We start from the raw sequence: 22,916 nt of genomic DNA, 5'->3' as shown, positions 1-22,916 counted from the left end.
AAACAAAATTAAAAAAAAAAAATTAAAAGACAACAGAAAATAGGAGGAAATATAGTACGAAGGATTAATATCCATAATACACAGAGTACCTGTAACCATTGAGAAAAAGCCAGTATAGAGGGTGAATAGACTCATCTCAGAAGAATACTTGAAAAGTGTTCAAGCTCCCCAATTAAAAATATAAGTCCGAGCTACTCGGGAGTTTGAGGCAAGAGAACTGCCTAAGCCCAAGAGCTGGAGGTTGCTGTGAGCTGTGATGCCACAGCACTTACCGAGGGTGACAAAATGAATTTTTTTTTTTTATTCTTTTTTATTTATTTATTTATTTATATTGTTGAGAATTCATTGAGGGTACAATAAGCCAGGTTACACTGATCGTAATTGTTAGGTAAAGTCCCTCTTGCAATCATGTCTTGCCCCCATAACAAAATGAATTTTTAAAACCATGAGATGCCATCCTTTTGCCTATCACGGTGTCAACACTGGATAATATCCCAATACTTAGATCAATGACAGAATGCCAAAAAGGTTGTTTTAGTGAGAATACATTGACTATTGATGTGGGCCTTTAGTATTTGGACTATTTCTTGAGATTTTCATACTCATAATAGGCTGATTAGCCACAAACTTTTTTTTTTTTTTTTTTTTTTTTGAGACAGAGTCTTACTATGTCACCCTCGGTAGAAGGCTATGGCATCACAGCTCACAGCAACCTCTAACTCTTAGGCTTAAGTGATTCTCTTGCCTCAGCCTCCCAAGTAGCTGCAACTACAGGTGCCCGTCACAACACCTGGCTATTTTTTTGTTTGTTTGTTTGTTGTTGTTTTGTAGTTGTCGTTGTTTTAGCTGGCCCAAGCTGGGTTTGAACCCTCTAGTTTCGGTGTATGTAGCCAGCTCCCTACCCACTGAGCTACGGGTAGCCCAAGCCACAAACTCTTAAGGTGGATTGCAGCACCTCTTGCTGAGGCACCAGTGACCTTGTTTTTGGAGACACTCCATTTCTTAGCCACAAGCAACCTTTGTCATCCCACACTGCTAGGCAGTGGTGACAAGTGGGGACCATGGCTTGGCCTGCCCTTTCTGTGGTGTCACACCCTTAACATTACTCTGGGGAGGTCCTGCCTGGGCCGAAGGGGTTGGGGAAGAGGGTTGGCTGGGTGCCATGTGGCCTTGTGGAGATGCAGCACTGAGGCTCTCACCCACCCTGGGGAGCCCATCATGGCCGTGCACCTGCTTCCTGCCACCTCAGCTGCTGCTGTGAGCTTTTGACTGCATGTTTAGTGGCCAGAAGAGTTTGCTGAGGGCTAGATGTCATTACCTCAGGATGCCTTCCATCTTCAAAAACCATCCTTCTGGCCGGAAGAACCTTCTCTGGTGATGAGGAGAGGCAATGGAGGACAAACTAGCCAGTAGCTGAGACCTCTGGAGTAATGTCCCTAGCACGAAGTCATTTGGGAGCATTGCTGACCTAACAGTGGCGAGATGGCAGAGGGGTCACTGTGCCACCTGCAGTGGCAACTCGGCTTTGGGGGGCAGGGAGCAGACTGAACCCCCTGGCCTCACTCTTTTTTTTTTTTTTTGAGACAGAGTCTCACTCTGTCGCCCTAGGTAGAGTGCCATGGCGTCACAGCTCACAGCAACCTCAAACTTCTGGGCTCAAGCAATTATCTTGCCTCAGCCTCCCAAGTAGCTGGGAGTATAGTTGCCCACCACAATGCCTAGCTATTTTTTGTTGCAGTTGTTGTTTATCTGGCCCAGGCCAGGTTCTAACCCACTAGTCTCTGTATGTGGCTGACGCCGTAACCACTGAGCTACGGATGCTGAGCCAGCCTCACTCATTCTTTAATGTTCTGAGCACATACTGCCTCCAGGGGTCCCCAGGGTGTTCACACCACCCATAGGCCTCCATGCCCTAAGGAGGAAGAAGGGGTGCTCACCCTACCTCCCAGCAGGAACTAAGGCCAGGAGACCATTGACTTAACCCAGGGTCAAATGACCACAGTGGCAGAGCCAGACCCCACACTCTACTCTTGAGAATGTTCTAGGTCAGGACAGGCCCTGCTCAGTTTCTCAGGACCCAGGAGTAGGCACAGAGAGGACAGCAGCCACCTCTTCCAGATCAGCCTCCAGCCTCCTTGGCACCCAAGGTATGTGCTGTGTCCACAGGACAACCCCCAGAGGACAGGAGTGGGTGAACTCCCCCGCTGAATGAAAACCAGGGCCCCTGGGAGCAGAAGACAGAAACGGGGTGAAGCCTGGTCCTGATGTGGGCCCTCCACAGGCATAGAAGTCATCACCCCGTCGGTAGGAGAGGAACCAGGCCCCATCACTGGCTACCCCCCAGTTCTAGGATGGCCTGTCTCCCACCCTCACCATCACCCCACTGGAGGGCACAGGGAAGACTTGGATCTGCCTCACCATGAGGGACAGGGAACTCACTACCTTACAGAGGAAGAGAAACAGCATCAAGAGCCCACCCTCTATCCAGGGCTATTCCAGAAATTCACATAACTGCTTTAATCCACGTGATGCTAATCTTTTGTATGCAGAAACCATAATGCAGAGAGGTTATGTAACTTGCCCAAATCCACACAACTAGGAGGTGGCAATAAGTAGGCTAATGGATCTGTGTTTGCCCTGAGGAGTCCCAGTTTACATCTGTTGTCTTGGTGTCATAATTAACACAACTCAGTTCATTCTCAAAAATACTCCAGTTGGGACAGAAAATTATATGGGATCCAGTTCTGTGTGCTTAAGAACAGGAGCACTTTGCTTGAAACACTCAACCTCCTCTCCTAACCCCATTTTGCCAGCCAAAAGCCTCAGGACCCCTGCTATCACCTGCTTGAAACTCCCAGCCTGCTGCAGGCTCCAAGGCAAAGGCTGAAGAATTACCAACCAGAACAGCAGGGCTGTGGTTTTTTCCAGAAGAGGAAGTGGAGCCTGTGATCCAGGCCTCCTTGTTTTTCTTGAGAAACTATGGCTGCCTACTGCAGCAGTTGAGCTGCACTGTGCCCAGGCCCCCCATTCTCAGGCCTCTGTGCCAGCTCCCACCTCTGCCTCGTCGCCCTCACAGGGCTCAAGTTCTGGCTTCTGCCCACCCTACTGTCCTGTCTCTTCCCGGGGGCGTCTGAGGCAGCCTAGAGCGGAGTCCCCAGGGGACTAGAGTAGCCACTTCTACACTGCAGCAGCAAAGCTGGGAGGAGAAGCACCAAGCCTTTCCTTAGCCAGCCCCATGTTCCTTGTTGGCAGGAGAGGAACCAGAACCTCACAGTGGTTAGGATGGGCTGTGGGCCCTGTTCTGGCCACCACCAGGCAGAGAACAGGACAAGAAGGTGGACAGAGCCAGAACTTGGGCCCACAGCCCTGGGAGGCCAAGGCATCCCCAAAGCAGGGCCTGAGGATGGCTGTCTTGTCCTTAGCTCTGCTGCATGGTTTCATGGCCACAAGGAGGGGTCACTGGCCATTGGGAAGATGCCAGCACAGCCCCAGCACTCCAATGACATCTAGAGTCATGTTTGCTCAGGTTGTGGGAGTTCATCCCAGAAGGCTCTGTCTGTCCCCACAGGTCCCACACACAGGGCCTGCCATTTACCAAGGCCACAGGCACCTGCTTGTCCTGGCCTCAACCATTGCACTGTGTATGTGTTTCATTTGTATGTATTTGTGCAGAAGTTAATTGACGGATAAACTGGACATAGTCTTCACTCAGTGGGCTCAACCATTCTCAAACTAATCTTACTGTGAAATCACTGTCTCAAAAACAAAGCCTTCTTCAAGCCACACCCAGGTACCCAACAATAACAAGCATCCAGGTTCTGGAGTTCTTGCGATGCAGAATAGACAGACAGCACCTGCAACCCATAATAACGTCAAGGTCTCAATCCAGACTCTAGGAAGATGGGGGACAGACGTCAGAGGATGTGTATGCCCCTTCAGGGAGGGAGCCAGGACTATCGCCAGATTGTCAAAGAAGCCAGCACCCCCCAAAACTTATGGGATCCTGCCTTGGAGAATGTGAGGTGTCCTCCAAAGTGAGGAGACAACTCAGCAAAATTAAAAGTAAGAGCAGATGCAGAAGTGTGGGAAATCCTGGGCGAAAATACATCGCTATCCTGAGCCACAGTGACCAGCTACTCCCCTACAACACAAGTGGACCTGTGTGGTCACAGACCAAGCAAAGGAGTGTTTACCAGGGCAGTGGGCCAGGTTTGTATGCTTGGTCCATGATGCAGCACAGATGGAATAGCCCAGGAGTCACAAGAGGGGTCTGAGTCCAGTCACTAGCTACCTGGGCCTTGGCCTCACCTGAGAAACCAGATTCCAAGGGACAGTGGTAGCTGCAGTGAAGAGCCCAGGAGCTCACGGATATGGGTGATGCCTTCAAAGTCTGTTGTGGAAGCAGCCGGCACCTGAGTCACAGCCCAGGTTAGCACTTCCTCCCAAGGTCACGACATCTGCTGCTTGTGGCAGTCTGCAGCAGTAAACGTGCCTTATCCACTTCCAGGGCACGGCATGTGCAAGCAACAGCCCATGTCATGAGTTACACACTTCCCTAGGACACACTGGAAGGCCACTGTCATCCCCTTTGGTGAGGGCTTGGTGGGGCTGAACAATAAAGGGGACCCTGAAGTTGGCCAGGGGCGGAGGAGAGTGGAAATTTAGCAGTAGAAACTCAGAGATGTCCCAGAGCAAAATTAAGCTGCAGCTTTGCATTAACAGTGAGATCCCTTTTCCCCATCTCCTTACCAAAAGATCTAGGGAAATATGTCACTTTGCAGAGGGGACCCTCTGTGAGCCCAGTAACACTCTGCTGAGCTCACTCCTGTGCTTAGGGTGTGCCAGCTGTTCTCAGCACTGGCGTGATTCAGGACAACTGTGTGGCCGTGGTTCTGGCCCCTTATTTTCCCCTTTCTGCAGTTTGGGCAGCTAAACAGGGCCATGAAATAGGATAGGAAGGAGGAGACTCTTGATTCCACTGGGGCTGCCAAGGTTGCCTGGCTGGCCCCACCCGGCCACTTCAAGGTGGGGAAGGTGGAGGGCAGAGACACGGATGCCCTGAGCAGGACACCTCAGCCCAACCATCCTTGAGGGCCCCAGCCCAGGAACCTGTTGTGGCCAGGTCATGGCCCTAACTGCTCCACAGCCCCTTCCTAGGCAGATGTGGCTCAGATCCCTTTCCAGGCCTGATCTCAGGTTTCCAGCTTTTCTGGAGCTACTTTTTCACCCAGCTGCACAGCCCCTGCTGGCCAGCAGAGGGTGAAGGGGATAGGGGCAGCAGTGAGGGGATGGGTCACTTCTCCTCCAGGTCAGTATTGACACTGGGCCTCCTGGTCTGGCCGCCCACCCTCAGTGATGCTCATGACCCAAGTTCCCCAGGCGAAGAACACACCATTGCTTCTGGGAGGCCCACAAGTGAGAATAGGGTTCCTCACACCATGTAAGGAGACCTTCCTGCCCAGGTGCACCACCTAGTCCTAGGGCTGTGTCTGCAGCTAGCATTGCCCATTCATCCTTATCTGTTGCTGACATGCTGTGTGACCTTGAGTAATTCATATCCCCTCTCTGGGCCTCAGTGGCCTCACAATACAATGAAGGCTGATGATCAAATTTACCCACCCACTTGGACTTTCAGGGACTATTTAATCCTCGGTGCCATGTGGACGTGGATTTACGTTTAGCTGAGCTGCATTCTTTTAATTTGACTGAATGAGAATGCCCAGTAGATGACCCAGCCACTCTCAACCCCAGACCTGCATAGGCCTGTCACCTTGGGTGCGGTGGGAGGATCCACCCAGACCCACACAATGGCCACCCAGGTGGGCAGGCCCTGGAGATTTGCATTTGCAGAGATTGCTAAACAGTGAAATTCACTGTAATCCCAGCACTCTGGGGAGGCGGAGGCATGAGGATTGCCTGAGCTAAGTAGTTGGAGACCAGCCTCAGCAAGAGTGAGACCTTGTCTCTACTAAAAATAGAAAAACCAGCTGGGTGTTGTGGTAGGCACCTGTAGTCCCAGCTACTCCTGAGGCTGAGATAGGAGAATCACTTGAACCCAGAAGTTTGAGTTTGCTGTGAGCGGTGACACTACAGCACTCTACCAAGTGCAACAGAGTGAGACTGTCTCAAGAACAAGAAAGAAGGGGAGGGAAGGGAAGGAAAAAAAATATTTTTTTATGTGAATTCACTTAAAAATATATTTATTAAGAGCCTATTATATGCCAGGTACTACTTTAGATGCTGGTGATGAAGCACAGAGTAGGCTGGCCAAGATTCAAGTTCTTACAATAATCTAGATCAAAAGACAGGCAATAAAAGAAGTGAACAACCAAATGAGAAGATTATTGCTGTCTCCTGGTTCACCTTAGCTAAGCATTCTCTTCTCCTGAATTTCTTTTTTTTTTTTTTTATTGTTGGGGATTCATTGAGGGTACAATAAGCCAGGTTACACTGATTGCAATTGTTAGGTAAAGTCCCTCTTGCAATCATGTCTTGCCCCCATAAAGTGTGACACACACCAAGGCCCCACCCCCTTCCCTCCGTCCCTCTTTCTGCTTTCCCCCCCATAACCTTAATTGTCATTAATTGTCCTCATATCAAAATTGAGTACATAGGATTCATGCTTCTCCATTCTTGTGATGCTTTACTAAGAATAATGTCTTCCACGTCCATACAGGTTAATACGAAGGATGTAAAGTCTCCATTTTTTTTAATGGCTGAATAGTATTCCATGGTATACATATATCACAGCTCGTTAATCCATTCCTGGGTTGGTGGGCATTTAGGCTGTTTCCACATTTTGGCGATTGTAAATTGAGCTGCAATAAACAGTCTAGTACAAGTGTCCTTATGATAAAAGGATTTTTTTCCTTCTGGGTAGATGCCCAGTAATGGGATTGCAGGATCAAATGGGAGGTCTAGCTTGAGTGCTTTGAGGTTTCTCCATACTTCCTTCCAAAAAGGTTGTACTAGTTTGCAGTCCCACCAGCAGTGTAAGAGTGTTCCCTTCTCTCCACATCCACGCCAGCATCTGCAGTTTTGAGATTTTGAGATGTGGGCCATTCTCACTGGGGTTAGATGATATCTCAGGGTTGTTTTGATTTGCATTTCTCTAATACATAGAGATGATGAACATTTTTTCATGTGTTTGTTAGCCATTCGTCTGTCATCTTTAGAGAAAGTTCTATTCATGTCTCTTGCCATTGATATATGGGATTGTTGGCTTTTTTCATGTGGATTAATTTGAGTTCTCTATAGATCCTAGTTATCAAGCTTTTGTCTGATTGAAAATATGCAAATATCCTTTCCCATTGTGTAGGTTGTCTCTTTGCTTTGGTTATTGTCTCCTTAGCTGTACAGAAGCTTTTCAGTTTAATGAAGTCCCATTTGTTTATTTTTGTTGTTGTTGCAATTGCCATGGCAGTCTTCTTCATGAAGTTTTCCCCAGGCCGATATCTTCCAGTGTTTTTCCTATGCTTTCTTGGAGCATTTTTATTGTTTTCATGCCTTAAATTTAAGTCCTTTATCCATCTTGAATCAATTTTTGTGAGTGGGGAAAGGTATGGGTCCAGTTTCAGTCTTTTACATGTAGACATCCAGTTCTCCCAACACCATTTATTGAATAGGGAGACTTTCCCCCAAGGTATGTTCTTGTTTGGTTTATCGAAGATTAGGTGGTTGTAAGATGTTAGTTTCATTTCTTGGTTTTCAATTCGATTCCAAGTGTCTATGTCTCTGTTTTTGTGCCAGTACCATGCTGTCTTCAGCACTATGGCTTTGTAGTACAGACTAAAATCTGGTATTCTGATGCCCCCAGCTTTATTTTTGTTACTAAGAACTGCCTTAGCTATACGGGTTTTTTTCCAGTTCCATACAAAACGCAGAATCATTTTTTCCAAATCTCGAAAGTACGATGTTGGTATTTTGATAGGAATGGCATTGAATAGGTAGATTGCTTTGGGAAGTATAGACATTTTAACAATGTTGATTCTTCCCATCCATGAGCATGGTTATGTTCTTCCATTTGTTAATATCCTCTGCTATTTCCTTTCTGAGGATTTCATAGTTTTTCTTTATAAAGGTCCTTCACCTCCTTCGTTAGGTATATTCCTAGGTATTTCATTTTCTTTGAGACTATGGTGAAGGGAGTTGTGTCCTTAATTAGCTTCTCATCTTGACTGTTATTGGTGTATACAAAGGCTACTGACTTGTGGACATTGATTTTATATCCTGAAACATTACTGTATTTTTTGATGACTTCTAGGAGTCTTGTGGTTGAGTCTTTGGGGTTCTCTAAGTATAAGATCATGTCGTCAGCAAAGAGGGAGAGTTTGACCTCCTCTGCTCCCATTTGGATTCCCTTTATTTCCTTGTCTTGCCTAATTGTATTGGCTAGAACTTCCAGCACTACGTCGAATAGTAAAGGTGACAGAGGACAACCTTGTCTGGTTCCAGTTCTAAGAGGAAAAGCTTTGAGTTTTACTCCATTCAGTAAAATATTGGCTGTGGGTTTGTCATAGATAGCTTCAATCAGTTTTAGAAATGTGCCACCTATGCCTATACTCTTCAGTGTTCTAATTAGAAAAGGATGCTGGATTTTATCAAATGCTTTTTCTGCATCTATTGAGAGGATCATGTGATCTTTATTTTTGCTTCTGTTAATATGGTGGATAACGTTTATAGACTTGCGTATGTTAAACCAGCCTTGCATCCCTGGGATGAAGCCTACTTGATCATGATGAATGACTTTTTTGATGATAAGCTGTAATCTATTGGCTAGGATTTTGTTGAGGATTTTTGCATCTATATTCATGAGTGAGATTGGTCTGAAATTCTCCTTTTTGTTTGGGTCTTTTCCTGGTTTTGGTATCAGGGTGATGTTTGCTTCATAGAATGTGTTGGGGAAGATTCCTTCTTCCTCAATTTTTTGGAATAATTTCTGCAGTACAGGAATAAGCTCTTCCTTGAAGGTTTGATAGAATTCTGGTGTGAAGCCATCTGGACCAGGGCATTTTTTGGTTGGAAGATTTTTTATTGTTTCTTTGATCTCGGTGCTTGAAATTGGTCTGTTCAGCAGCTCTATTTCTTCCTGGCTGAGTCTAGGGAGAGGGTGTGATTCCAAATATTTATCCATTTCTTTCACATTGTCAAATCTCTGGGCATAGAGTTTCTGGTAGTATTCAGAGATGATCTCTTGTATCTCTGTGGGATCAGTTGTTATTTCCCCTTTATCATTTCTGATTGAGGTTACTAGAGATTTTACTTTTCTATTCCTCGTTAGTCTGGCCAATGGTTTATCTATTTTATTTATTTTTTCAAAAAACCAACTCCTTGTTTCATTAATTTTCTGAATGATTCTTTTGTTTTCAATTTCATTGATCTCTGATTTGATTTTGGATATGTCTTTTCTTCTACTGAGTTTAGGCTTAGATTGTTCTTCTTTTTCCAATTCCATAAGATGTCTTGTGAGATTGTTGATGTGCTCTCTTTCTGTTTTTCAAATGTAGGCATCTAAAGCGATGAATTTTCCTCTCAAAACTGCTTTTGCAGTATCCCACAGGTTTTGGTAGCTTGTGTCTTCATTGTTGTTATGTTCAAGGAAGTTAATGATTTCCTGTTTTATTTCTTCCTGCACCCATCTGTTATTCAACAGAAGATTGTTTAATTTCCATGTCTTTGGGTGGGGTCGAGCATTTTTGTTAGAGTTGAGTTCCACCTTTAGTGCCTTATGGTCTGAGAAGATACAAGGTAAAATTTCAATTCTTTTGATTCTGTTGATATTTGTTTTGTGTCCCAGGATATGATCAATTTTGGAGAATGTTCCATGGGGTGATGAGAAGAATGTATATTCTTTATCTTTGGGGTGGAGTGTTCTATATGCATCTGTCAAGCACAGTTGTTCTAGGGTCTCATTTAAATCTCTTATATCTTTGTTTAATTTCTGTTTAGAGGATCTGTCCAGCTCTGTAAGAGGAATGTTAAAGTCCCCTGTGATTATGGTATTATCAGATATCATATTGCTCAGACTGAGTAAGGTCTGTTTCAAGAATCTGGGAGCATTTAAATTGGGTGCATAGATATTTAGAATTGAAATGTCTTCTTGTTGTATTTTTCCCTTGACCAATATAAAGTGACCATCTTTGTCTTTTTTGACTTTAGTTGCTTTAAATCCACATGTATCTGAAAATAAGATTGCAACTCCTCTTTTCTTCTGAATTGCATTTGCCTGAAAAATTGTCTTCCAACCCTTGACTTGGACCTTCAATTTGTCTTTTGAAGCCAGGTGTGTTTCTTGCAGACAGCAAATAGATGGCTTGTGTTTTTTAATCCAGTCAGCCAATCTATGTCTCTTCAGTGGGGAATTTAAGCCATTAACATTTATTGAGATAATTGATAAGTGTGGTAGTATTCTATTCGTCTTATTTTGTGAGAGTCCGTTGCTTAGTTTTATCTTTTGCATCAGTGTGGAGGTTAGGTTCTGTCCTTTAATTTTTGAGTTCTTACTTTGCTGCTGATCCATTGTGGTGGTCAGTGTGCAGAACAGGTTGAAGTATTTCCTGTAGAGCTGGTCTTGTTGTGGCGAATTTCCTCAATGTTTGTATATCCGTAAATGATTTGATTTCTCCATCAATTTTGAAGCTTAGCTTAGCAGGGTACAGAATTCTGGGCTGGAAATTGTTCTGTTTAAGTAGATTAAAGGTAGATGACCATTGTCTTCTTGCTTGGAAAGTTTCATTAGAGAAGTCTGTGGTCACTCTGATGGATTTGCCCCTGTAGGTCAACTGGCGCTTACTCCTGGCAGCTTGCAGAATCTTTTCTTTTGTCTTGACTTTGGACAGGTTCATCACAATGTGTCTTGGAGAAGCTCGGTTAGAGTTGAGGCGACCTGGGGTCCGATAGCCCTCTGAAAGCAGTGTGTCAGAATCTTTGGTGATATTTGGGAAATTTTCTTTTATAATATTCTCTAGTATGGCTTCCATTCCTCTGGGGCATTCTTCTTCCCCTTCTGGAATTCCTATAACTCGTATGTTGGAACGCTTCATAAAGTCCCATAATTCTGACAGTGAACGTTCTGCTTTCTCTCTCTTCTTTTCTGCCTCTTTTACTATCTGAGTTATCTCAAGAATGTTGTCTTCTACCTCTGAAATTCTTTCTTCTGCATGGTCTAACCTGTTGCTCATACTTTCCATTGCATCTTTAAGTTCCCTAATTGACTGTTTCAGTTCCTTCAGCTCTGCTATATCCTTTTTATATTCTTCATATCGTTCATCTCTTATTTGATTGTGTTTTTGGATTTCCTTTTGGTTATTTTCTACTTTATTAGCCATTTCCTTCATTGTTTCCATCATTTCTTTCATTGTTTTCAACATGTGTATTCTAAATTCCCTTTCTGTCATTCCTAACATTTCTTCATAGGTGGAATCATCTGCAGTAGCTACCTCATGGTCCCTTGGCAGGGTTGTTCTGGACTGGTTCTTCATGTTGCCTGGAGTTTTCTGCTGATTCTTCCTCATGAGTGGTTTCTTTTATCTGTTTCCTTGCCCTAAGTTTCCTTTCACTTCCTCTTGCTCTTTAAGTTCTCGTGCCTGTGGAAGTTGCGGGCGGGTTTAGACCGATTGAACACACGCGACCACTTGCCGGTTTTCCACTGTTTTAGTCCTCCTCTTGGGGTCCAGAAGTCTCTCGCTGACTCCCTGTATCCGCACAGGGGTGATGATAGGCAGATCCCACTAGCCAGAGATGCTTGGAGTTCTATCTCCCCAGACTCACGGTGCCCAGATGCAAGAAAGCTGTTACTCAGCTGCCATCTTGCTCCGCCAGGTTGGGAAGGAAAAATTTTTTAAAGGTGTGATTCAGGCTGGGCATGGTAGCTCGTACCTATAATCCTAGCACTCTAGAAGGCCGAGGTGGGTAGATGCCTGGGCTCATGCGTTCGAGACCAGCCTGAGCAAGAGTGAGACCCCATCTCTAAAAATTGCCGGGCACTGTGGTGGGCACCTGTAGTCCCAACTACCTGGGAGGCTGAGGCAAGAGAATCACTTGAACCCAAGAGTTTGAGCTTGCTGTGAGTGACGCTACAGCACTCTACTGAGAGTGACAAAGTGAGGCTCTGTCTCAAAGATTAGAGTTCAGACTTAAGACAGGACAAGGGGAGAACACAGAATTTCCCCACCCTAATGCTTGAGAAAATGAGTAACAATGACTTTTTTTTTTTTTTTAGAGGTGGGATCTTGCTCTAAATCACCTGGAGTATAGTGCAGTGGTGTGATCATAGCTCACTGTAACCTCAGACTATTGGGCTCAAGCCATCCTCCTCCCTTGAGTTCACATGTAGTTGGGACTACAGATGCACACCACCAGGCCCAGCTTATTTGTTTTGTAGAGACAGGGTCTCACTATGTTGCCAACGTTGGTCTCAAACTCCTGGTCTCCAGTGATCCTCCATCTCAGTCTCCCGAAGTTCTGGGATTCTAGGAGTGAGACACTGCCTGGAAATAATGATAAACTGTCGATTAAAAGAATGAGCCAATAAATCAAGTCAGGCCATCTCCAGAGAAATTGCCTCCAGGGCCCTCTTGAGTTCAGCTGTTTGGGTGGGGGAGTAGGACACACTGCAGCTGGACAGGTGGGGGCTGGGGTGCAGGATTTTGTTTTTTCTTTTTTGCAGTTTTTGGCCGGGGCCAGGTTTGAACCCACCACCTCCGGTATATGGGGCTGGCACCCTACTACTTTGAGCCACAGGTGCCGCTCAAGGGGTGTAGGATATTCAAGGGATGGCAGGAAAGAGAAGGTTCTCAGCAAAGATGGCTCATCAGGGCTTTCCCCACCCACCTCTGTGCACTCAGGCTGCTGAAAAGCAGACTGAAGATGACACAGCCCTCAAAACTGTCTTTTTTTGCAGGGGGGAGGGTGGGGGCTGGTTCCTGTATTAGCATGAGTAGCACGTCCAAGAAGCTGACAGGCCACCATGCACAGCCAGGAAAGGGAAGGAGATCATGGGAGGAATGTGCTGGGATGCGTCAGGACTAAGGCCGAGGGCAGCTTTCTGGAACTAAAGAAAAGTGGACACAGAGTACCTTTGACACCTGTGACAGACAGTAACTTCAAGAGGCAGAGAGAGAGTCTGCGGGGGTGGGAGGACAGGGAGGCCTAATCAGCACCTCTGTGTCTGCAGACCGCCAGCAAGGGAATAGCATGGGAAGGAAGCCTAAAATAATTGCAAAGAAGTCACAAAATAAAGACCAGTAGATTAAACCTACTAGATTGAACTCCCCAAAGTAGATTATCTAACAGCCAAAACAAAAGAATAGAGAAACTCTCCCTGCAATGAAGAGCAGCAACTCTATTGATGGAGAAGACACAACACACCAGGGATTCAGAATGGTCAGCAGGACACACTGGCTCAGCTGCCCATCTGTAAGAATAAAGAAAAAACCCTCCAGCACCCAAGAAAGAAAACCATATTACCAGCTCAGTGCCCGTAGCACAGTGGTTATGGTGCCAGTCACATGCATGGAGGGTGGTGGGTTCAAACCCGGCCTGGGCCAGCTAAACAATGACAACCGCAACAACAACAAAAATAGCCAGGCATTGTGGTGGGCACCTGTCGTCCCAACTACTTGGGAGGTTGGGGCAAGAGAATTGCTTAAACCCAAGAGTTGGAGGTTGCTGTGAGCTGTGATGCCACAGCACTCTACTGAGGGCGACATAGTAAGACTACAAAATGAGATGCCCCAGAACTACCTGCTGCAGGACATTCCAGTAATATTGGGAGGGCGGTGTCCATTTCAAGGTCTTTTATAATTTATTTTGATACAATCGTAAGATGACTCAAAATGGAAAACTTAGGGATAAAATATGGTTAAAAAGCAAAACAATCTATTGAAAAACAGGACTGAGACAGAATATAAGTGTTAGAAACCTCAACCAAATAAAAATACTACCATCAAAATCAAAACTGGGGTGGGTAAGGGGGGACGGGTAATGTGTAAAGGGAAGTGGTCACTTTTTTCTTTCTTTTTTTTTTACAGTTTTAGCCAGGACCAGGCTTGAACCTGCCACCAATATATGGGGCCAGAACCTTACTCCTTGAGCCACAGGCGCCGCCCAAGTGGTCATTTTTTTCATCACAAAAAATTATTGTAATTATTTTATTAGGGAGGAAATCTTGCTCTTGCTCAGGTGGTCTCGAACTCCTGAGCTCAAACAATCTGCCAGCCTCGGCTGGGATTACAAGTGTGAGCCATCATACCTGGCCAATCATAAGAAATTATTGGCTCAGCACCTGTAGCTCAGTGAGTAGGGTGCTGGCCACCTACACCAAAGCTGGAGAGTCCAGCCAGGCCTAGGCCTGCTAAACAACAATGACAAATGCAACCAGAAACTAGCCTGGCGTTGTGGTGGGCACCTGTAGTCCCAGCTACTTGGGAAGTTGAGACAAGAGAATCACTTTAAACCCAAGAGTTTGAGGTTGCTGTGAGCTATGATGCCATGGCATTCTACCTAGAGTGACATAGTGAGACTCTGTCTCAAAAAAAGAAAGAAAGAAAATTATTGATCCTGGGCTCGGTGCCCATAACTCAGTGGTTAGGGTGCTGGCCATATACACTGGGGCTGGCGGATTCGAACCTGGCCTGGGCCTGCTAAACAACAATGACAACTACAACTACAACAGCAACTGAGAGAGGATACCCAAAAAGGTTGACATCTAGGAGAACAGGTCTTCTCAAGGAGACCACAAGGATACACCTGCAGGGTCCTCTCCACGGTGACACAGCTCTTGGGAATTTGTAAACTTAACTTCCTGAAACTTGGACATTTCCAAGTTCTGTGAAATCCTGTAGTTCTGTAGGGACTGGAATAGCATCTCCCGCTTGATTCAAACTGGCCAATGAGAAGGGTACCTGTGGGGTAGAACTTTTTGACAGTCAATAAAAAGGGAAAGACCAAGCCAGTTGGGGAGCGCAGTCATTTGGAATTCTATGCCATAAGCTCCCAGCTGGTGAATAAAGCCCTTCCTCTTATAAATGTGGTGTTCTTTCTCTCCGTTGGGGCTCATCTTCCGACAACACAACAACAACAAAAATAGCTGGGCATTGTGGTGGACACCTGTAGTCCCAGCTACTTGGGAGGCTGAGACAAGAGAATTGCCTAAGCCCAAGAATTAGAGGTTGCTGTGAGCTGTGATGCCATAGCACTCTACCAAGGGTGACATACTGAGACTGTCTCAAAAAAAAAAAAAAAAAGAAATTATCGATCCTGCTCAAAGAATCATTCAGTTTTTTTCCCACAAGACTCCAATTTTTTAATGAGTTTCAACATCTTTTTTCTTATTTTTTCTTTTTTTGTTTGAGACAGAGTCTTACTTATGTTGCCCTCGGTAGAGTGCCATGGCATCAAAGCTCACCAGCAACCTCAAACTTTTGGGCTTAAGCGATTCTCTCGCCTCAGCCTCCCAACTAGCTGGGACTATAGGCGCCCACCATAACACCCAGGTATTTTCTTTCTTTCTTTTTTTTCTTTTTAATTTATTTATTTTTATTAAGTCATATATACATAAATCATGAATACATTTGTGCCTTTGTGGGATTCAGTGTGTTGATTATTTGTACAAATTGGAGTGCTTATATCCTACTAATTAACATAGCTTCCACCTCATTTACTTAATCACAGTATTAAAACATTTGTGTTCAGTACTTGATAGATTTGACCTGCACCCTTGCAATATGCTTCATAGGTGAGGTCCCTCTCTCTATTAACCGTCTCTCTATCAAACCACCCCCCTCCCCTTCCCTCCTTCATCCTGGGTTGTAGTTGTAATTCATCTCTCATAAGAAAGTGCGAGTGTCATTATAAATTGGTTTTATAGTAGTACTGAGTACATTGGATATTTTTTTTCCATTCCTGAGATACTTTACTAAGAAGAATATTTTCCAGTTCCATCCATGTAAACATAAAAGAGGTAAAGTCTTCATCTTTTTTTAATGCTGCATAGTATTCCATGGTGTACATATACCACAATTTATTGATCCATAAATGTGTTGATGGGCACTTAGGCTTCTTCCAAGACTTGGCAATTATGAATTCACCGGCTATTTTCTTGTTGCAGTTGTCATTGCTGTTTAGCTGGCCCTGAGCCAGGCTCGAACCCGCCACCCTCCGTACATGTGGCTGGCACTGTACTCACTGTGCTATGGGCACACATCTTTTTTCTTTTTCTTTTTTTTTTTTTTTTTTTTTTTGTAGAGACAGAGTTTCACTTTATGGCCCTTGGTAGAGTGCCATGGCATCAGACAGCTCACAGCAACCTCCAACTCCTGGGCTTAAGCGATTCTCTTGCCTCAGCCTCCCGAGTAGCTGGGACTACAGGAGCCCGCCACAACGCCTGGCTATTTTTTGGTTGCAGTTTAGCTGGGGCCGGATTTGAACCCGCCACCCTCTGTATATGGGGCCGGCGCCTTACCAACTGAGCCACAGGCACCGCCCCTTTTTTCTTAATTTTAGAGAAGTCCATGTATGAACTAATATCTCCTGTGGAATATAAATATTATCTAAGATTTAGCATTTTTCTGGGTTTTTCTGTAAATTCAAGTAAAATAAGTACTTTTGTTTAAAATAGAATACATATGGTACAATCCCATCTTTTAAAATTATTTGGGGCTAAGAATGGTGGCTCATGCCTACAATCCCACTGCTTTGAAGGCCATGAGTTCAAGACCAGCCTAGGAAACATATAAGTATTTATACCTATTTCCTTTTCTCTGAACTATATAGGGTTGGACATGGTGATCCCTTTCCTCCCCATAGTAAAGGGTCATGGCTAATATCCTATAGCAAAAACTATATTAACATGAGAAAAGCATAAGAGATTTATTACATGAAGACATGTGCATAGGAGTCATACAACATATGAACCCTTAGGCTGAGAGCGGGGGCTCATTCATATGATGCTGGCACTGTGGGAGGCTGAGGTAGGAGGATCCCTTAAGCTCAGGAGTTGGAGACCAGCCTGAACAAGAGCCAGACCCTCTTCTCTACTAAAAATAGAAAAATGAGCCAGGTATTGTGGCTGGTGCCTATAGTCCCAGCTAGTCCAGAGGCTGAGCCAGGAGGATCACTTAAGCCCAGGTATAAGGTTGCTGTGATGGAGGCTGACTCCCGGGCACTCTAGCCTGGGCAACAGAGTGAGACTCTGTCCTCTCCCATAAAAGAAAGAAATATTCAGAAAACAAAAAAGAGCTCTCAGAAACTGTGATTAAAAAAAAAAAAAATTCCCCAAAGGCTGGGTGCAGTGGCTCACCTATATTCCTAGCACTGTAGGAGGCAAAGGCAGGTGGATCACTTGAGCTCAGGAGTTTGAGATCAGCCTGAGCAAGAGTGAGAATCTGTCTCTACTAAAATAGAAAAATTAGCCAGACGTTGTGATGGGTGCCTGTAGTTCCAGCTACTTGGGAGGCTGAGGCAGGAGGATCGCTTGAGACCAGGAGTTTGAGTTTGCTGTGAGCTATGATGATGCCACTGCACTCTATCCAGCGTGACAGTCTGTCTGGACCTAGGGGAAGGGAAGGGGAGGCGAGGGGAAGGGGTCCCAGAGGGGCAAATGTTTGAGGACAGAAAGAAAAGAAGGAAAGAAACTCCCAGAGGGCCAGATGTTTGAGGCTTAAATGCCCTCCTCACAGGGGAGAATAAATGCTCAGATAGTGGTTATTGAATGATTCTCTTTGGTATCTGGATGGGGCAAGTTATGGGAAGGTGAGGGGTGGAACTGCTAGAAAACAATGGTTGTCTTATTGAGCAGCTGAAGTCCCCCAGGTAATCCTGGAGATGCTTCAGAAGAACAGACGAAAAGTCTGTCTGGACCTAGACCAACACCCACTCTCTTCTCTTTTCTGGGTGGTTGATCTTTCCTGATTTTCAATGAGACTCCCAGGGAGGAGATCTTAAGATAATTGCTTGTTTTTCTTGCAGTGGGGTAGGGGGTGTAGGGAGGAGAAGATTTCTTAGTCAGATAAGGAAATTCCAGAGAGAGGACCAGACAAGGCTGAAGGGATCTTCTAAAGCATTTCAGCATGTCTGAATACCAGTCCCTGGGGTATGGCTTTCTGAACCCTTATACTACCTAGTTCTCTATCTCTCTAAACTTCTTTGTGTATTTATGACATTCACCAAATGCTAACACAGACAGTGGCTGCAGGAAACATCTCTGTGCCAGGAGGTTCCAGGTACTGGGGATACAACAGAGAACAGAGTAGACAGAACCCCTGTCTTAGGCTGGGTGCAGTGGTTCATGCCTAGAATCTCACCTCTTTGGGAGGTTGAGGTGAGACCAGCCTGGGCAACATAGCAAGACCCCATCTCTACAAAAAACAAAATAATTAGCCAAGCATGGTTCTGCATGCTGTAGTCCCAGCTACTCAGGAGGTTGAGGGGGGAGGATCAGAAGAGTTTGAGGCTGTAGTGAGCTTTAATTGCACCACTGCACTCCAAACAAATAAAATCTGCCTTCACATAGCTGGCCTAATGGGAGGAATTTGTTACTTTTTTTTTTTTTTGAGACAGTCTCACTGTGTCACCCTTGGTAGAGCGCTGTGGCATCACAGCTCACAGCAACTTCTAACTCTTGGGCTTAAGCGATTCTCTTGCTCAGCCTCCCAAGTAGCTAGGACTACAGGCGCCCGCCACAACGCCTGCCTATTTGTTGTTGTTGTTGTAGTCGTCATTGTTTAGCAGGCCCTGGCCTGGGTTCAAACCCACCTACCTTGTTGTATTTGGCTCGTGCCCTAACCACTGAGATACTGGTGCAGAGCCAGAATTCGTTACTTTTTGTTATTTCCTCCTTTGGCTTTGCTATATTGTTTGTTGTTTTGTTTAAGAATGAGCATTATATCATTGTTATAAAAACAGTTATCATTATCTTCACACACACACACCTCTCTCAGTTGATTCTTCTGAATAGCCAAGAGTCCAGAAACACTACATTTTAAGTGTATGAGTCATTGACACTATTTTATTTAAGACAATCTCACTCTGTCACCCTAAGTAGAGTGTGGTGGCGTCATCACAGTTCACAGCAACCTTAGACTCCTGGGCTGAAGGGATCCTCCTGCCTCAGCCTCTTGAGTAGCTGGGACTACAGGTGCTTGCCACAACGCCCAGCTAATTTTTCTATTTTTAGTAGAGACAAGGTCTCACTCTTGCTCAGACTGGTCTTAAACTCCTGAGCTCAAGGGATCCTCTGGCTTCAGCCTCCCAGAGTGCTGGGATTACAGGTGTGAGCCACCGGCCCTGCCTTTCAGGAAGACGGGTTGAGGACTGGAGACTCTGGAGGTCTCAGCTGAAGAAGAGGTTCCCTGCCTGCAGCTGGGTCCTGGGAAGAGCAGATAAAGAGTGGCCAACTGCTGGCCCCCAGGGTGTTCAGTTCATCTTGTAAAGAAGGACCATGGAGCTTGTCTCCTGAGCCCCTCTAGCCCAAGGTGCCCACCCCATTCTCGGTATCCTAAGCCCCAGAAGCAGGTGCTGCTCTAGCTGGCCCTGGAAAGCTCCCTGCGGCTCCTCTGCTTTCCTCACCCTAATCACCCACCCCACTCTTGAGCGGCCCATCTCCTCCCCTGTCCCTTTGCAGCCTCACCCCAGGTTGCAGTGGAAGCCTCTGACATACACCCACCCACGGGGCAGGCCCCTCCCTGGTGTAAGTCCCTGCCTGATGGCTGTGTCCTGTGGGCTCAGCCCTAAGCCCACCAGACCACACATTCTGTGCGACCTCAGCCAAGACCCTCCATGACTCTGTGTCTTTGTCTGTATAACTGGGACATGATAAGCTCTTTGATGATGTGCGTATGGTTTATTGAAAAGAGTAATAATGAGATATGGGCTTATAAAGGAGAGAGGAAAGAAATGAAAAGGGAAATCAAATCAGTAAGGGAAGAAAAGTAATAAAAAGTTTAAAAAGAAGTGAACCTTTCCTGGAAGAACAGAGTTCCCCCACCACCACATAGTGCAAGCCAGGTGGAAGGCCTATGGGAAGGTTCCGGATGGTGCTGGACCCTGGCCTCAAGGCCAAGCAGGACTCCCTCCTCAGCCCCCATTTCTTCCAACTCAGTCCTCTACATATCTGCAGAGCCTTGGGAAGGGTTACCTGCACCATTTCTGCCAACCCCTACAAATCTACCCAAATCACACCTTCTTTTTGAGACAAAGTCTCAAGCTGTCACCCTGGATAAAGTGCTGTGGTGTCAAAGCTCACAACAACCTCGAATTCTTGGGCTTAAGTGATCCTCTTGCCTCAGTTTTTCTATTTTTAGTAGAGATAGGGTCTCGCTTTTGCTCAAGCTGGTCTTGAACGCATGAGCTCAAGCAATACGCCCTTTGAGGATGCTAGGATTACAGGCATGATCCACTGTGCCTGGCCCAAATCACACCTTGTAAGCACCGCAGGCAGCAAAGTTGCTGAGCTTTAAGGAAACCCCACCCCCACCCCACAACTCCACAGCTCCAGAGCCCTGCCCCAGCAAGACCTCAGGGCAGGTGGGGTAAGGCAGGGGCTGTCTCCACTGTTGCCTGACTTGCCCTCCTCCTCTTTTCTTCCCCTCCCAGCCACTGAAGGACAGCTTAGTGCCCTCAACACACACAGAGCAGGTGATAGGCAGGGCCTAGCACTGGAGCCTCGCTCTTCCCTGTAGAGGGTCAGTGACACATCTTCCTGGACCCCAGCCCCTGCCTCTGGTCTGTACACTCCTCCACCTGGCAATTCCCACAGGCAAAATTTAAGTCACATTCACGTATGTTGTACACCTACTCTGTATACCAGCTGCTCTCACCAGCGAGGTAGGTACCTACATTTTCCCCATTTTTTAGATAAGGAAATTGAGGCAAGGCATGCAGAAGGGGTCTTGGAAGGCTACACATCTGGGTTTGGCAGGCCCACCAGGCTCCAAGGCTTTCCCTCCTCCATCTTCCTCTGCCCCAGCACCAGAGTTTGGGAGGAGAACACAGCAGTGCAGAGCTGAATCACATGGGGCGCCCCACTGAGGCCTCTGTGGCAGCTTCTAAGGGCACAAAATAAGCAAAGCATCCACACGTGGTCATAGGAACTGTCCCCCCACCTATGAGCACACTCCAGAGAGCTCTCAGCACTCTGATCTCCAGTCCTGTCTTGTTGGGCAGTCAGATTCCTTCTGTCTTTCCCGAAGACCAGCCACAATGTGCTGAGACTGCCCTGCCTACATCCCTCTGCAAGAGAGTGTGGAAGGTAAGTCTGCTGAAGCCAGGCTCCCAGCTCCACAGGTAGGACTCTAGGCTTATGCCCCGAGGGGGTTGTTTGAAGAGAGCGCCTCACATGGGGCTGACCCAAGCTGGAGCCAGAGCCAGCAGGTCCCTAGAGCAGATTCTCTGGCCCAGGGAACTGCCACCAACTGGCTTTCTTACTGCGAGAGCTTTTTTACTGGCAGAGGGAGAGCTGGGCCCCAGCCCTGGGTGCAGAAGGTTCAAAGCTGATCTGGGCAGATTGTAGAGGAAGCAGAGCTAGGGGAGCAGGGGGTCCTGCCAGGCTCCCTGCCGGGGAAGATACTAAGGCAGGAGTCCTGTGGAGGCCTGGGGGTTCAGGGACAGTTCACTGGCCACTTGGTCCCAGGGAAATGGCTCCCCTCTTGCCCCTGCATTCCTAGGCATCCTCCAGAGCATCTTCTGTAATGGGGCCATCATTTTCTTCCCCTTTCTAGCCCCTCAGCTGCAGGGACAGCCCCTAGGGCTTCCCCTGGGCCCCAGTCCTGGCCCGAACTCCTCCAGTCAGCAGGAGCTCCACAGACTGGAGTGTCTCTGGGTCACTGCCAGCGCCCAGCTCAGCATCAGCACGCACAGTGGCCCAGAGCATGTGCAGCTCGAGTACCTGCCAGCTCCGCATCCACAGAGTCAGGCTCTTGAGGAACAAAGTGCCTTTCTGATGGGCCCCCATGCAGGGCCTGTCCTTAAAGATGACAAGAAAGGGTTTTGCCATTAGCCTTCTCCAGGAGCCCCTGCAGCACACAGACAAGAAGGAAGAGGAAGAGAAATGAGCTCCTTCCTTCCAGAGCCGGGGGCCAGGCCCCTGCTCAACAGGGACCAGGCTGACACTTACCCGGGGCCAGGCCGCCACAGGCAAAGCCAGCTTCCTCCCACTACCGCTTGAGCTGCACAAGATCTCAGATGGAGAGAGAGTATGGCCTCTTTTGCTTTTTTTTTTTTTTAGCTTTTCAGGAATTTTTTAGCTAATTGATGTAAGTGCTCTTGTGCCTAGGACTAGCAATGCTCTCCGTGAGCCATGCCTGTGTCTGTGAGCAGGGTTAACCCCTGAAACAAAGTGGTCCTGCCCAGTGCCAGCCCCTGAGGTGGCGAGGAGTGGCATTGCTATTGCATGGTCAGAAGGTAGATTTAACTCTGCTCCAAATTCACAAACCAGAAGGCAATGCTTTGTCTGAAATCCCTGGTTGTGTCAACAGCTGGCAATTGATCACTACCATTTTTTTTCATTTTCCTCGGGCTTCTTCCAGCCTTTCCCTTCTGGCAGCTCCCAGTGGTCCTCTCTCCATAAGCCATAAGGATTCAAGTCCCACCTTGTCTCTCAGTGGCTGTGCTGGGAGCAGGCCTCCTAGCTGCCACCCACGTGCCCTCTCCTTGCTGAGCCTGTCATCCTTTTATTTTATTTTTTTTTTATTAAATCATAGCTGTGTACATTGATATGATCATGGGGCATCTTTCACTAGCTTCACAGACCGTTTACCAAGTTTCACATATACCCTTGTAAGATGCACCGCTGGTGTAATCCCACCAATTCCCTTCCCTCTACCCCCCTCCCCCCTCCCTCCCCTCCCTTTCCCCCTTCCACCCATTCTTAGGTTGTAACTGGGTTATAGATTTCATGTGAAAACCCTAAATTAGTCTCA

General features: G+C 46.5%; 1 protein-coding gene across 1 annotated transcript in view; it reads left to right on the top strand.

The window, feature by feature from the left end:
• The window catches only part of BLM (BLM RecQ like helicase), a 125,981-nt gene extending 110,240 nt beyond the window's left edge, over positions 1-15,741 (top strand). The window contains exon 25 of the mRNA XM_053581934.1: positions 14,031-15,741. Within this exon, the coding sequence (XP_053437909.1) occupies positions 14,031-14,036 (6 nt within the window). The 3' untranslated portion in view covers positions 14,037-15,741. The remainder of the gene's footprint in view (positions 1-14,030) is intronic.
• The last annotated feature ends 7,175 nt before the right edge of the window (positions 15,742-22,916 follow it).

This window comes from Nycticebus coucang, chromosome 2 (genome assembly GCF_027406575.1).
Source record: "Nycticebus coucang isolate mNycCou1 chromosome 2, mNycCou1.pri, whole genome shotgun sequence".
Lineage (NCBI taxonomy): Eukaryota > Metazoa > Chordata > Mammalia > Primates > Lorisidae > Nycticebus > Nycticebus coucang.
Note: the sequence above shows the minus strand (reverse complement) of the source record. Positions and strands in the feature narration are given on the sequence as shown.